At 44.5% G+C, this 16,140-nt stretch overlaps 1 protein-coding gene across 1 annotated transcript in view; it reads left to right on the plus strand.

The window, feature by feature from the left end:
• The window catches only part of LOC133539928 (melanocortin receptor 5-like), a 57,501-nt gene that overhangs the window by 33,391 nt on the left and 7,970 nt on the right, over window positions 1–16,140 (plus strand). The window contains exon 4 of the mRNA XM_061882287.1: window positions 2,658–2,846. Within this exon, the coding sequence (XP_061738271.1) occupies window positions 2,658–2,846 (189 nt within the window). The remainder of the gene's footprint in view (window positions 1–2,657; window positions 2,847–16,140) is intronic.

Genomic DNA, 16,140 nt, shown 5'->3' on the forward strand with positions numbered 1-16,140 from the left:
ATTTATTTTTAACACACATCCAGCTTTACATACCACATTGACCTTTTTAACACACATCTGACACTACACACTACATTACTTTATAACACACATCCAACAATACACAACACTTTGACTTTTTTTAACACACATCCAACAGAACACACCACATTGACTTTTGAACACACATCCAACCATACACACCACATTTACCTTTTTAACACACATCCAACAATACTCACCACATTTACCTTTTAAACACACATCCAACAATACACACCACATTTACGTTTGAACACACATCCAACATTATACACCACATTGACTTTTGAACACACATCCATCAATACACAACACATTTACCTTTTTAACATACATCCATCAATACACACCAAATTTACCTTTTTAACATACATCCATCAATACACACCACATTTACCTTTTTAACATACATCTGACACGGCACACTACATTTACCTTCGAGACTCTCCTGGAGGACAGTGCAGTGAAGAAGCAACAAACCCCATCCCTGCCTCTCATCCTTGAAAAACACACGCAACACACAGACACGTATACCACCAAACAAACCACGCCTTCGACATTTCACCCCATGTGGTATGACGGAAAACCCCTCGTTGCAAGTCTGAAGTTGTTTGTCGTGAAAGGTACAGTCGCGATCAAAAGTTTACATACACTTGTAAAGAACATAATGTCATGGCTGTCTTGAGTTTCCAATGATTCCTACAACTCTTATTTGTTTGTGATAGAGTGATTGGAGCACATACTTGTTGGTCACAAAAAACATTCATGAAGTTTGGTTCTTTTATGAATTCATTATGGGTCTACTGAAAATGTGACCAAATCTGCTGGGTCAAAAGTATACATACAGCAATGTTGATATTTGGTTAAATGTCCCTTGGCAAGTTTCACTGCAATAAGGCACTTTTGGTAGCCATCCACAAGCTTCTGGGTGAATTTTTGACGACTCCTCTTCACAAAATTGGTGCAATTCAGCAAAATGTGTTGGTTTTCTGACATGGACTTGTTTATTCAGCATTGTCCACATGTTTAAGTCAGGACTTTGGGAAGGCCATTCTAAAACCTTCATTTTAGCCTGATTTAGCCATTCCTTTATGACTTTTGATGTGTGTTTGGGGTCATTGTCCTGTTGGAACACCCAACTGCGCCCAAGACCCAATATCCAGGATGATGATTTTAGGTTGTCCTGAAGAATTTGGAGGTAATCCTCCTTTTTCATTGTCCCATTTACTCTCTGTAAAGCACCAGTTCCATTGGCTGCAAAACAGGCCCAGAACATAATACTACCACCACCATGCTTGACAGTGGGCATGGTATTCCTGGGATTAAAGGCCTCACCTTTTTTCCTCCAAACATATTGCTGGGTATTGTGGCCAAACAGCTAAAGTTAAAGTACCAATGATTGTCACAAACACACTAGGTGTGGTAAAATTTGTCCTCTGCATTCGACCCGTCCCCTTGATCACCCTCTGGGAAGTGAGGGGAGCAGTGGGCAGCAGCGGTGCCGCGCCCGGGAATCGTTTTTGGTGATTTAACTCCCAATTCCAACCCTTGATGCTGAGTGCCATGCAGGGAGGTAATGGGTCCCATTGTTTTATAGTCTTTGGTATGACTCGGACGGGGTTTGAACTCAAAACCTACCGATCCCAGGGCGGACACTCTAACAACTAGGCCACTGAGCTCAATTTTTGTCTCATCTGACATCACATGGACAAAGATAAGACCTTCTGGAAAAAGTCCTGTGGTCAGATTGCTGTATTTATGCTTTTGACCCAGCAGATTTTGTCACGTTTTCAGTAGACCCATAATAAATTCCTAAAAGAACCAAACTTCATTGATGCTTTTTGTGACCAACAAGTATGTGCTCCAATCACTCTATCACAAAAAATGGGTTATAGAAAGTATTTGAAACTCAAGACAGCCGTGACATTATGTTCTTTACAAGTGTATGTTTAGTTTCAGTTCAGTTTATTTGCAGTCTAACAAAAACATATTCAAACATAGATCACGATTCAAAAATGAATAACATGACTGAAACATGCAGAAGCAAAAAAGCTTATATGCCCAACATAATTTTTTTACATTCAATTAAGTTACCTTTTCTAATAATTCTGCAACACAAAAAGAAATATAGTCATTCAGCATCCACATTCAGGCTGCCCCCCAACAAATAATACAAAAATATGTACCTACACACATACACTTTTCTGTAAATAGATAAACATACATACCTTCTAAATACAACATTTAACCAAACAAACATACATTTCTAGTTCACATAACTTTTTAAAATACATTGTGACATGTTCTTTTTGAAATTAAATACTGAGTCACTCATTTTTATTTCTTTACCAACAGAATTCCACAAATTAAACTTTTGACTGCGACTGTATATGTGCTTGGTTATGCAGTTGTTTTCTCACTCCATACTCGTCATTCAGTCGTACTAAATATAATATCTTATAATAAATATATATAATAAAGAAAGCCCGGAGATGACACGCGGGCAAACTCATACCTTTGTTACGTGTAACGTTCAGCCGTATCATAACCAAAATCAAAAGCAAATACTGCGGAGAGTGAGGTACTACTGTAGTACACAAAATAAAAAAGATATTGTTCTTGTGTGGCTTTGACAGTTTGGCAGTAGCGGACATGTTGGTGAGCGTGTCCAACTCTTGGGAAACGGTGGTCATTTACCTGCTCAACAACCAACAGCTGGTGGTGGAGGAACACTTCATCCGACACATGGACAACGTCTTCGACTCCATGATCTGCATCTCTGTGGTGGCCTCCATGTGTAGTCTGGTGGCCATCGCAGTGGACAGGTAACCTTCAAACCATCTCCTTTCTAAAAAGTATAGCTGCAGATTTTTGGAATCTCACCTTGTGTTTCCATGTTGATGAAAAGTTAGGGTGGGGATAGTCCTGCCAAGGACTATCCAGGGTGGGGGGCAGGTGGAGGCTGATGTTTGGCTATGTTGGGAGTTTGTCGCCCTTTATCCCCCTGGAGAGCTCCACCTGGTGGGGGATGGCTGACTGTGCGTATGCGGGTGCAACAGATAACAGGACGCCAAAGCAGAAACCTAGGCGAAGTGCAGTTAAACAATTCATGAAGGAACAGTGAAAATAGATGTGACAAAACTCCAGAGTAAATACGGTAAGAAGCAAAAGTTGTGTCGCCTTTTCATGAGAAAGCAAAAAACAAAAGAAGGGCTACTCTAAGCCACGTTATTAATAAAAAGGAAACATAGTGAACACAAATGGGAGTGGAAAACTGAACTCAGTACAGGAACATACCAAATAAACCCTGTACGCATTACAGGAAAACACAAAATGTCAAGGCGTGGACTATGTTGCAGTTTGTTTTCCCAAGAAAACGAGAGCACATTACTCCTGTTTTAGCCTCCCTCCACTGGTTGCCTGTGTCTTTTAGAGTCCATTTTACAATTGTCTTACTCATTTTTAAATCCTTACATGGTCTTGCACCGGGCTTCACGGTGGCAGAGGGGTTAGTGCGTCTGCCTCACAATACGAAGGTCCTGCAGTCCTGGGTTCAAATCCAGGCTCGGGATCTTTCTGTGTGGAGTTTGCATGTCCTCCCCGTGAATGCGTGGGTTCCCTTCGGGTACTCCGGCTTCCTCCCACTTCCAAAGACATGCACCTGGGGATAAGTTGCTTGGCAACACTAAATTGGCCCTAGTGTGTGAATGTGAGTGTGAATGTTGTCTGTCTATCTGTGTTGGCCCTGCGATGAGGTGGCGACTTGTCCAGGGTGTACCCGGCCTTCCGCCCGATTGTAGCTGAGATAGGCGCCAGCGCCCCCCGCGACCCCGAAAGGGAATAAGCGGTAGAAAATGGATTGATGGATGGATGGTCTTGCCCCACCTTACCTCTCTGAGCTGCTCCGTCTCTATGCCCCCACCCGGTCCCTCATGTCATCTGATCAGCTGATCCTGGAGGTCCCAAATCAAAGCGCAAGCTCAGAGGGGACAGAGCCTTCTCCGTTGCGGGTCCCAAACTCTGGAACGATCTTCCTCCCCATGTGAGAGAGGCCCCCCTTCTTTGGCTATTTTTAAGACCCTTCTAAAAACCCATTTTTATTCACTGGCTTTTAACCCAGCATGAGACTTTAAACTCTTTTTAACTTTTTACTTTTTTAACTGTTTTTAACTGCTTTTTATCTAACACATTGTTCTTAGGGTAATTTGTATTTGCTATTTCAATGTGTTTTTTACTTCTGTTTTAAATGTTTGTTTTTTTTAGTCTGTCCTTTGCCTTTGCCCTTTGTTCTTCAACTGTGGTTGTTTTAAAGGGCTTTATAAATAAAGTTGGTATGGTATGGTATGGTATGGTATGGTATAGTGCAAAACGACTGCAGAACATGGACATGGCATGAAGGTAATGACATTTTTAATCTTAACTCAAAAATATTACAAAAACAAAGGGTATAAACAAAAGGCGCTCTCAGTGGAGGTTCAAAACTTGGCTATGAAAACTAAAACTCGCACAATGGGAGAACTATGAACATAAAACAAAACTTACAAACTATGACATAAAAAACGTACTTGGACCGAGAAAGAACGAGAAAAAGGCAGCATGGTTCATCAGCATGGATTACGAGGTTGGTAGAGGGTGATGTCGCCAGGCTGATTGCCTTGCCTACTCAGTGGCCTAGTGGTAAGAGTGTCCGCCCTGAGATCGGTAGGTTGTGAGTTCAAACCCCGGCCTAGTCATACCAAATACTATAAAAATGGGACCCATTGCCTCCACCAAGGGGATGGGTCAAATGAAGAGGACAAATTTCACCACACCTATTGTGTGTGTGTGACAATCATTGGTACTTTGACTTTAACTGCAGGCTTAAATGGTGACGTGGTGATGGACATCAGGTGCATGAGTCCAAGTGAATCAGGTGCGTGAGTTGTGAGAACAGGTGAACTGATTGGTAGTCTTGGAAACAAAAACAAGGGTGCGCAAAAACAGTAACTAATGGAGTCAGAAACAAAACAGAACATAACTAAACAGAACATGACACAAAAAGCATGTATACTATTTATAGTAGCATAAAAAAAACCACTTATACTCATTACAAGATGAGGAAGACCGGATGTTGCGATTACACATCTCCTACCGCTGGCGGGTCACATCTTTTCCTGCGCAGACAAAATTACGTAGTTCGACCAAAAATTACGTCAAAGTAGCCAACTGTTCATGTTCCCGTATAGACTGCGTCACATTTGAAAAGATCAGATTCCAATCGGACTGGGACTACCTCCTGATGTGGCCTGAATCTGATGGCAAAATATCAGATGACTTTGTAGCATTTAAACCAGGGGGTCCAAACTTCTTGACTTTGGGGTCGCTTTGGACTTAAAAATATTTGGCTTTGAGGCCAACTGCATGTAAGTTGTACTGTATACCAGTACTAATATAGTATCGCGGTACTAATGAATCAAAAACGATACTATACTCTGTTGGAAAAGTACCGGTTTGCCATATATTTTTTGTTTACAGGCATGACGGCGCGTCGTCGTCACATCGTGACATTGCTGGTTTTAAGAGCAGAGGAGCATGTTCAGCAGCGCACAATCACGGCATACACACTGTATAGACAGAAAAGGGAGAATGGACGCATTTCGAATTAAAAGCTAACAAAAAAGGTGAAATTATAACACTGAAACGCCCACAAGAAGAGGTGCTTTAACCATGGCTCGCTAGTTAGCGGCTAATGTCCATCTGCAATCAGCAGTGTTTTAGCTACTTCAAAATCACTAATCCTCGCCTCCATGGCAACAAATAAATTGAGTTTTTACAAGTATCATCCCTGCAGGACGACGAATCGCTAAACATGGTTCACTATGCACCATAGGGGGATACGATAGCTCACCGGCGTCACAATGTAAACAAAGGGCATGGGTGGATCTACTCCTGGCTTCCACTCTAATGATACCAAGTACAAGAACGTATATAGTCGATACTACTATGATTACATCAATATTGTTTATCGTCACAAAATGTTTTGTCTTTTTAAAAAAACAAACATATTATGTTCATAAACTCAGGAAATACGTCCCTGGACACATGAGAACTTAAATTATGACCAATGTATGACCGTGTAACTACTTGTTTTTGGATGGATACCTAAATTTGTGGTATCATACAAAACTAACGTGAAGTATCCAAACAGACGAATAAGTGTTTATCAAATCTATCAAAAGAGTAGCTAGAACATGTTGAAACAGAAAATAACCAGATATTAACAGTAAATGATCAAGTAGATTAATAATCATTATTTAAAGCGTGTCCATTTTGACAAAATTGTTATGTAATACGAAGGGGAAGGAGGCTCCCGACGAGCGCCGGAGAGCTCCAGGGTTGGCCTGATAGAAGTCCTTCAGAAGGGAGGGATCAGCAAGGTAGAAGGCCGGCACCCAGGATCTATCAACTGGACCATATTCCTCCCAATCTACCAAAAATACCACGCCCCTACTTTGCCGACGGGCCTCAAGGATCTCCTTGATGGTCCAAACTGGGTCACCGTTATCCAGAATTCTAGGAGGGGGAGTATGTGGGGGGGGGTAGGGTCAGGGGAGAGAGTGGAGAACTAGAAACAGGCTTAATTTGGGATACATGGACCACCGGATGTCGCTTCACAGAGGGGGGAAGAGACGGACAAACAGATGCTGGGTTGATGATAGCCTCCACCGTATATGGTCCTACAAACCGGGGTGCAAGTTCAGGGGAAGGTACCTGTAGGTGGAGGTCTTTGGCCCATATCAGGACTTGTTGTCCAAGAGTGTAGGATGGAGCCGGAATGCACCGCCGGTTGGCACTGCGGCACATTCGTTCGGAGGCCCTCAACAGGGCAGCACAGGCGGTTTTCCAAATCTGACGGCTTCTCTTGATGTGCCTGCGAGAAGAAGGGACAGCCACTTCGGCCTCCTGTTGGGGGAACATAGGGGGTTGATAACCGAGGGAGCACTCGAATGGTGACAAACCGGTGGCCGAGCTCTTCATAGAATTGTAGGGGAACTCGACCCAGGGCAACAACTTGCTCCAAGAGGCAGGTTGGCGGGCAGCAACACAGCGTAGCATGGTCTCCACAAATTGGTTTGTCCTCTCCGCTTGCCTGTTACTCTATGGGTGGTATCCTGATGTAAGACTGACCGTAGCCCCAATCCCCTTACAAAAGGACTGCCAGAACTGGGAAATGAACTGGGAGCCACGGTCAGACACAATGTCCATGGGAATGCCATGTTGCTTAACTTCGTGAGTGGTAAGGAGGTCGGCCGTCTCGGAAGAAGAGGGAAGTTTAGGCAGAGGAACAAAGTGCACGGATTTGGAGAAGCAATCAATGATGGTAAGAATGGTGGTGTTACCTTAGGATGAGGGAAATCCAGTGATGAAATCCAGCGCGATGTGTGACCAGGGACGACCGGGGACAGTTAGGGGGCACAGCAGGCCCGCTGGCGGTCTGTGGGAAGACTTGTTACGAGAACAGGTACTGCATGCTGCGATAAAGTCACGGGTATCCAAAGTCATCGATGGCCACCAGCACCGCCAGCGGATGAAGGAGAGTGTGCGCTGGAATCCCGGATGGCAGGAGATGATGCTGGAATTTCCCCAGTCGAGAACTTTGGCGGGTAGCTCTCGGGGAACAAAGAACTTGTTGGGAGGTCCGCCCCCAGGTCCGGGATTGGAGCGCAGGGCAGCCTGAACCTGGTTCTCCACTTCCCAGGTGACCATGCCGATAATTCAGGCTGGAGGAAGGATGGGTTCTTCTGAGACGGTGCAGACGGGCTCCTCCGAGAACTGCCGGGACAAGGCATCGGCCTTAGTATTGCGGGAGCCCGGCCTGAACAAAAGGACGTAGTCAAACCGGCAAAAGAATTGGGACCAGCTGGCCTGCCGGTCATTCAGCCTTCTAGCTGACCGGACATGCAGGAGGTTGCTGTGATCCGTGAGGACCTGAAATTGGTGTTTGGCCCCTTCAAGCCAGTGTCTCCAGTCCGTCAAAGCATTGTGGACTGCCAGCAGCTCCCTATTACTGGCATCCTAGTTACGTTCTGCAAGCGAAAGGCGTCTGAAAAAATAAGCACTGGGATGGATACTGTCTTCCAACGTGGAGCGCTGAGACAACACCGCCCCAATTCCTGAATCGCAGGTGTCCACCTCCACAATAAACGGACAGTCTAGGTCAGGATGAACAAAGATGGGGGCAGAGACAAAACTCCTCTTGAGGCTACAAAAGGCCATCCTGGCCCCTTGAGTCCACTGAAAGGGAATGTTGGTAGATGTGAGAGCATGGAGCGGTGCGGCCAACTTACTGAAATCCTTAATGAATCGTCGGTAAAATCCCGCAAATCCCAGGAAGCGCCTTAGCTCCGTCCGAGTAGAAGGCTGGGGCCACTCCACTCCACTACTGCTTCCACCTTCTTGGGGTCAGCCTTGATGTGACCGCTTTCAATGATAAAGCCCAGAAAGTCAACAGATGTTGCGTGAAACTCACGTTTTTCGGCTTTCACGAAGAGGCGGTTTTCCAGGAGTCACTGAAGAGCGAAGCGGACGTGTCGGTGATGCTCCTGCAGATCCTTAGAAAAAATTACAATGTCATCCAAGTAAACAACAACAACCCGATCGATCATGTGTCTTAAAACGTCATTCACAAGGGCTTGGAAGACGGCAGGTGCGTTTGTGAGCCCGAACGGCATGACTCGGTACTCAAAATGGCCCAGATGGGTATTGAATGCTGTTTTCCGCTCATCACCTTCCTTGATGCGCACCAGGTGATAGGCATTACGTAAATCCAACTTTGTGAAAATAGTGGCAGGGGCAAGGGGCTCACAGGATGAGCTCAGGAGGGGTAGTGGGTACTTGTTCTTAACAGTAATTCAATTGAGTTGTCGGTAGTCAATACGGGCTCTTAAAGAACCATCCTTCTTGTTAACAAAAAAAAAAAAACGCTTCCACCGGTGACTTGGATGGGGTGATGATTCCGGAGGTGAGAAACTCAGAGATGTAGTCCCTCATGGCTTGCTTCTCAGGGAGGGACAGATTATACAGGTGGCTGGATGGGAGGACCGGGTTGGGGATCAGGTCGATCGCACAGTCATAGGGTCTGTGGGCCGGGAGAGAAAGAGCCTGTTCCTTGCTGAAAACAGCCGCCAGATCATGGTAAGTCAAAGGAACACGGGAGAGATCAGGAGGTGGGGAAGTGGGCTTGGGTCTGAAACGGGGAGGTGCTGCTGACCTGAGGAGCGACCGAGGACAAAGGAGGCTAATGGGACATCCAGTACCCAGAGGCTGACGGTCTCAGTATGGTTGCCTGAGAGGGTTAACGACAGGGGTATAGTGCGGTGTTTGATGGGGCCCAAAAGGTGTCCATCCAAGGCTTGAGCGGAGATGAAGGTATCGAGTGGAGCCATGGAGATCCCGGCTTTCCGTGCATAATCCAAGTCGATAAAGCTCTCGTCGGCCCCAGAGTACAAATAGGCCCCAACTGATAATGTCCTCGAGCACGAGGCATAGGTCACAGGAAAAAGTATACCAGGATCCATTCTTTCCCTCCTTTTTAAGGTGGGGACAGTGGTATGACTCACCAGGATTCCCCTTGGTTGGAGAGCCAGATCCTTCGGTCGTGAAGGACAGTGGCGGAGAATGTGGTCCGCGAGGCCGCAGTAGAGGCAGAGACGTTGCTGGAATCTTCTCTGCCGTTCCTCGATCGACAATCTAGAACTGCCTATCTGCATCGGCTCCGTGATAGTAGCAGGGGACATAGTCGGGGGAAATGTCTGTCCTGCAAGACAACGGTCGGCAAGTCAGGGTAGGAGTTTCGATGTGAAGCTGGAAGGAGTTTGGTCTCTTTCTGCGGCACGTTCCAAAAGTCTCTGGTCGAAAAGCAGGGCCAATTCGATGATTTCCCGGCAGGAGGAAGGTCGGTCCCGCAGTAAGCCGTCCTTTATGGTCTCGCTAAGGCCTCTTCCTAAGCGCTCTGTAGTGCCTTGTCTCCCCATTTGCTGTCAGCTGCCAGAGTGCGGAACTCTAGAGTGTAAGCGGCCACGGAGCGGGAGCCCTGCCGGAAGGTGTGCAGCCTAGTGGCGGCGTCCCCAGCATCGGTAGGGTGGTCGAAGACTGCGAGGAACTCAGTTCGAAAAGCAAAGTAATCGGAGCTTAGTCCCAAAGTCTTATTAATAGCTGCTGTGGCCAACTTCATTGCTGGACCCGAAAGCAGCGAAACCATGAATGCTATTTTAGCACCATCTGTAGCATAACAAGACTGGTGGTGTTGAAAGATGAACTCACACTGTTCCAGGAAACCTCTGCAAAGTTCAAAATCCCCCTCGAAAGATTTAGGACTGGCAATCTTGGGTTCCCGAGGTTGAGGCTGTCCCCCTGGGGAAGGTGTCGTTGGGGTGACCATGTCAGGCGTGGGGAGTGTCACCTGGCTTGGACTGAGGATGTTCAATCTAGCGTAGTGGGTAGAGCGGCCGTGCCAGAAACCTGAGGAGTTGCAGGTTCGCTTCCCACCTATTGACATCCAAATCGCTGCTGTTGTGTCCTTGGGCAGGACACTTCACCCTTGCCCCCGGTGTCGCTCACACTGGTGAATGAATGATGAATGAATGATTGGTGGTGGTCGGAGGGGCCGTAGGCGCAAACTGGCTGCCAGGCTTCCGTCAGTCTACCCCAGGGCAGCTGTGGCTACAGATGTAGCTTACCACCACCAGGTGTGAATGAATGATGGGTTCCCACTTCTCTGTGAGCGCTTTGAGTATATAACAATAGAAAAGCGCGATATAAATCTAATCCATTATTATTATTATCTATCCTGCAGGCTAGAGAGGGAGCCGTTCAGATGGTCCTCCAATTCGGAGAAACGGTTCTGGTGTTGCTGGAGTACTGTGAGCATGGCAGACATCTCAGGTGTCAAGGGGGCACGGGACAGATGGGTGGCTTGAAATCTTTGTGTGCCGTCTGGTTCCATCATGGCTGGAACAAACTGTTATGTAATACGAAGGGGAAGGAGACGGCACGACAGCAGGAGGTCAAACTCAACGGGTTTTATTTGAGCTTGATGAGTACGTGGGGTGTGTATGCTACTATGTGTGTGGATGCAAGGCTATGTGTGGAAGTTAACCAATTATAAGTTACCAGAGGTTGTTGTAAGTCCAGAGGGGTGAAGCAAAAGAGGTCCGAAATCCGAGCGAGGTCCGTGGGGGGTGAGAGAGAGACGTCCAGAAATCCAGATCCGAGCACGGGGGTCGAGGGTCGAGGAAGGCAGTCAGAGTCGGGGGTGAGAGATCAGCAGGCGAGACGCACAGCTCACTGCAGAGATACGGAGATACTGTGGGAACAGCAGACGACAAGGACAGATAAGGACTAGGCACGAGGGAGACAATGCGAGCAAGAGACAGAGACACAGGTGAGGAGCCAGAGACGTGAAGCTTACTGAATCAGAGGTTTGTTCCGGCATGGAGTAGTCAGTGGAGTGAGCCTTTATGCTGCTGCCTCTCGTCAAGACCAGCTGCGTTGATTGATGATTTCCGCCAGCTGTGGAGGCGCATGGCTGCGGTCTGCGCGGCACGTGCGGGGGCGTGTCCTGCCCTGCTTGCAGCGGAGCCTCTAGGTCAGGGGTGCCCACACTTTTTCTGCAGGCGAGCTACTTTTCAATTGACCAACTCGAGGGGATCTACCTCATTTATATATATCATTTATATTTATTTATTTATGAAAGAGACATTTTCGTAAACAAGTTAAATGTGATTAATGATAATACAGGCATATGTAACACATATAGATGTCTTTCTTTCACAAAGACAAGAATATAAGTTGGTGTATTACCTGATTCTGATGACTTGCATTGATTGGAATCAGACAGTAATGATGATAACGCCCACATTTTCAAATGGAGGGGAAAAAAAGTTGTCCTTTCTGTACAATACCACATGAAAGTGGTTGGTTTGGCATCTAATTCATCCAGCTTCCATACACTTTACAAGAAAAACATTGGCGGCAAATGCCGTAGCTTGCTTGATTGACATTCACGGCACCCGAGGGTCTTGTGAGATGAAGCTGGCTGCTGCCAGTTCATTATTATGAAAAAATGACAGAGAGGAAGGCGAGAAACACTTTTTATTTCAACAGACTTTCGCGCTGTCCCTTCCGTCAAAACTCTGAAGGCCGACTGCACATTTCCTATCTTCAGAATAAAAGCCCTGCTTCATGCTGTCTGCGCTAACAAAATAAGAGTCTCGGAAAGCTGGCGTGCACAAGTGATGTGCACGCCAGCTTTCTGAGGGATCGCTTGTGCACGCCAGTTTTCCGAGACTCTGTATTTAGTTAGCGCAGGCAGCATGAAGCAGGGCTTTTATTGTGAAGATAGGAAATGTGCAGTCAGCCTTTAGAGTTTTGACGGAAGGTACGGCGCGAGAGTCTGTTGAAATAAAAAGTGTTTCTCGCCTTCCTCTCGGTCATATTTTCATAATAATGATCTTGCAGCAGCCAGCGTCATCTCACAAGACCCTCCGGTACCGTGAATGTCATTTAAGTGACGTCTTGGTGAAGATTGATGATCACTAATTTTTAGGTCTATTTTTTTTAAAAGCCTGGCTGGAGATCGACTGACACACCCCCCGCGGTCGACTGGTAGCTCGCGATCGACGTAATGGGCACCCCTGCTCTAGGTGACCCTGCTGAGGAGGGAGAAGCAGACTGCGTGTGCACCATAACAAAAATAAAACAATGGAAAATTACACAATATGTTACTGCATACATCAGAAGACCAATTAGGAGCCTTTGTTTGCTTATTTACAATTAAAAAACAAGTTGTTCACAATTTTATTTAAGGACAAAATTGTTATTCGATTGAGATTTGTAGTTAAAATAAAGCCAATGCCATTTTTTGTGGTCCACTTTATTTAGGTACCAAAATATTGGCATCGAGACAATCTTGATATATACATTTTATATATATATATATATATATATATATATATATATACATATATATATATATATATATATATATATATATATATATATATATATATATGTATATATATATATATATATATATATATATATATATACATATATATAAAGTATTTATAATTATTATAATAAGAAATTTACATTATAAATTATGTAATTTATTTATAATTTGGGGCGTAAAAAAATAATCGTTAAAAACTGATAACCGATTTGAACTCAAGAGATATGAATACATCGTTTGGCGAACCTCTGGATTGACCTATATATAGTCAATTTCCGACTTCTGTGGTAGCGTAATACGAAGTACCACGCAATGTAAACCAATCAGAAGCAATGTGAGGCGGGTCTTTGCGTCTTTAGTCTTCTCACACACTTCAGTGCAGTGTTGTCAACTTGGCAACTTTCTCGCTAATCCTAGAATCTTTCCAACTTTGTTTTTGAAAAGCGAGTAGCGACAAATCTAGAAACTTTTTTGGAGCACGTATCACTCTAATGTCCTCAATGTACAAGCGGGGGCCGAGCCTTTCCTCAGAGGCGGTCCTCTTAGACTTCTTGTATTGAAAATACATTTCCTTGTACTTAAGGTGCAATGACAATGACTTCCATTCCATTTCAATCGGAGCAGAGAGAGACCACACCCACTCTGTGCAAAGTGTTTCTGCCTTTGTTGAGATGTAAATGTTTCACCACTGTCACGCTTTAAACCTGTCATTCACGTTAATGAGACACTCAGAAGATTTGGGTTCGTTTGTGAATATCTCAACCTTTCAGTCTTTTGATCAAATGGGTTCAAATCCAGGCTCGGGATCTTTCTGTGTGGAGTTTGCATGTTCTCCCCGTGAATGCGTGGGTTCCCTCCGGGTACTCCGGCTTCCTCCCACTTCCAAAGACATGCACCTGGGGATAGGTTGATTGGCAACACTAAATTGGCCCTAGTGTGTGAATGTGTGTGTGAATGTTGTCTGTCTATCTGTGTTGGCCCTGCGATGAGGTGGCGACTTGTCCAGGGTGTACCCCGCCTTCCGCCCGATTGTAGCTGGGATAGGCGCCAGCGCCCCCCGCAACCCCAAAAGGGAATAAGCGGTAGAAAATGGATGGATGGATGGATGGCATTAAACAATGTAGAACAAATACAAATATAACTAAACTAGTAATCAACAGAAGAAAATTAATTTACACTTCTTATCATTATTTGCCTTTTTTAACTCACTGTCAGACTTCCCCCTGACAGTTTGTCTATGTTTTAGTTTTCCTCTGCATTTCTATGTTTCCTCTGTGTTATGTATCTCCTGTCTTTAGTTCCTGTCTAGTTCTCTTATTTCGTCAGCTTCCTGTCTTGTTCCCTGAGTGCTGTGTTCCTCCTCAACTGCGGCTGATTGGCATCTGGTCACACCCGTTGCCAATCTGCCCGCTCCTATTTGTACCCTCTTTGTCTTGTGTCAGTTGTTGGATCCTTGTATTGTCTTTTGTATTGTCGTTGCCACATGTCGCTCTTGTCGTGTTGTTTTGATTTCAGCTATTACCTGTCGTGCTACATCTTGTCCTGGTCGTCGAAGCCATAAGCTGTTTTTGTTTGCCATAGCTATTTCCAGTTTTTCTGTTTGTTATCCTCTTGCTTCCATGCTAAAGTTCCTTTTTGTTTCTTGTTAGCTTCTATGCTAAAGGCCTTGTGTTTTTTTTATGCGCCCACGTGCGCGCTTTTGGTTTTGTCTTAGTATTTATATTAAAATCATGTTTATATTAAAATCATGTTTGCTCACTCCATGCCTGCCTCTATCTCTGCATCTTGGGGTTCAACAACAAATATCCCTGAGACTCACACATCTTTTCTTTAAGTTTATGGATTTCAAGGCCTTGAAGTTGATACTTGTACTACTTTTGTATTTGCTAATAATTTAACATGATGTGTCCATTTAAAAAATAAACACGTGACATTGTTCTGACATGATTTTTAATGTTCACCATGCAAATCTCACATCGTATCAAAACATAATAAGTATTGTTTGCGAATCGTATCGAGATTCATATCAAATCGCCATTTAAGGTACAGACGCAAACCCATATAATATATATATATATATATATATATATATATATATATATATATATATATATATATATATATATATATATATATATACATATATATGTATATATATATACATATGTATATATATATATATATATATATATATATGTATATATATATATATATATATATATATATATATATATATATATATATATATATATATATATATATAGGGGGTCCGGTCCGATCCGGTGGCCATGTACTGCTCGCCTGTGTATCGGCTGGGGACATCTCTGCGCTGCTGGTCCGCCTCCGCTTGGGATGGTTTCCTGCTGGCTCCGCTGTGAACGGGACTCTCGCTGCTGTGTGTTGGATCCTCTTTGGACTGGACTCTCGCGACTGTGTTGGATCCATGGTGGATTGAACTTTCACAGTATCATGTTAGACCCGCTCGACATCCATTGCTTTCCTCCTCTCTAAGGTTCTCATAGTCATCATTGTCACCGACGTCCCACTGGGTCATTATTGTCACCGATGTCCCACTGGGTGTGAGTTTTCCTTGCCCTTATGTGGGCCTACCGAGGATGTCGTGGTGGTCTGTGCAGCCCTTTGAGACACTAGTGATTTAGGGCTATATAAGTAAACATTGATTGATTGATTGATATATATATATATATATATATATATATATATATATATATATATATATATATATATATATATATATATATATATATACATTTACGGTGTATATATATATATATATATATATATATATATATATATATATATATATATATATATATATATTGGGCAGCACTGTGAAACAGGGGTTAGTACGTCTGCCTCACAATACGAAGGGCCTGAGTAGTCCTGGGTTCAATCCCGGGCTCGGGATCTTTCTGTGTGGACTTCGCACGTTCTCCCCGTTACAGCCTGGGTTCCCTCCGGGTACTCCGGCTTCCTCCCACCTCCAAAGACATGCATCTGGGGATAGGTTGATTGGCAACACTAAATTGGCCCTAGTGTGTGAATGTGAGTGTGAATGTTGTCTTTCTATCTGTGTTGGCCCTGCGATGAGGTGGCGACTTGTCCAG

This window comes from Nerophis ophidion, linkage group LG21 (assembly GCF_033978795.1).
Source record: "Nerophis ophidion isolate RoL-2023_Sa linkage group LG21, RoL_Noph_v1.0, whole genome shotgun sequence".
In the NCBI taxonomy this organism is placed as follows: domain Eukaryota; kingdom Metazoa; phylum Chordata; class Actinopteri; order Syngnathiformes; family Syngnathidae; genus Nerophis; species Nerophis ophidion.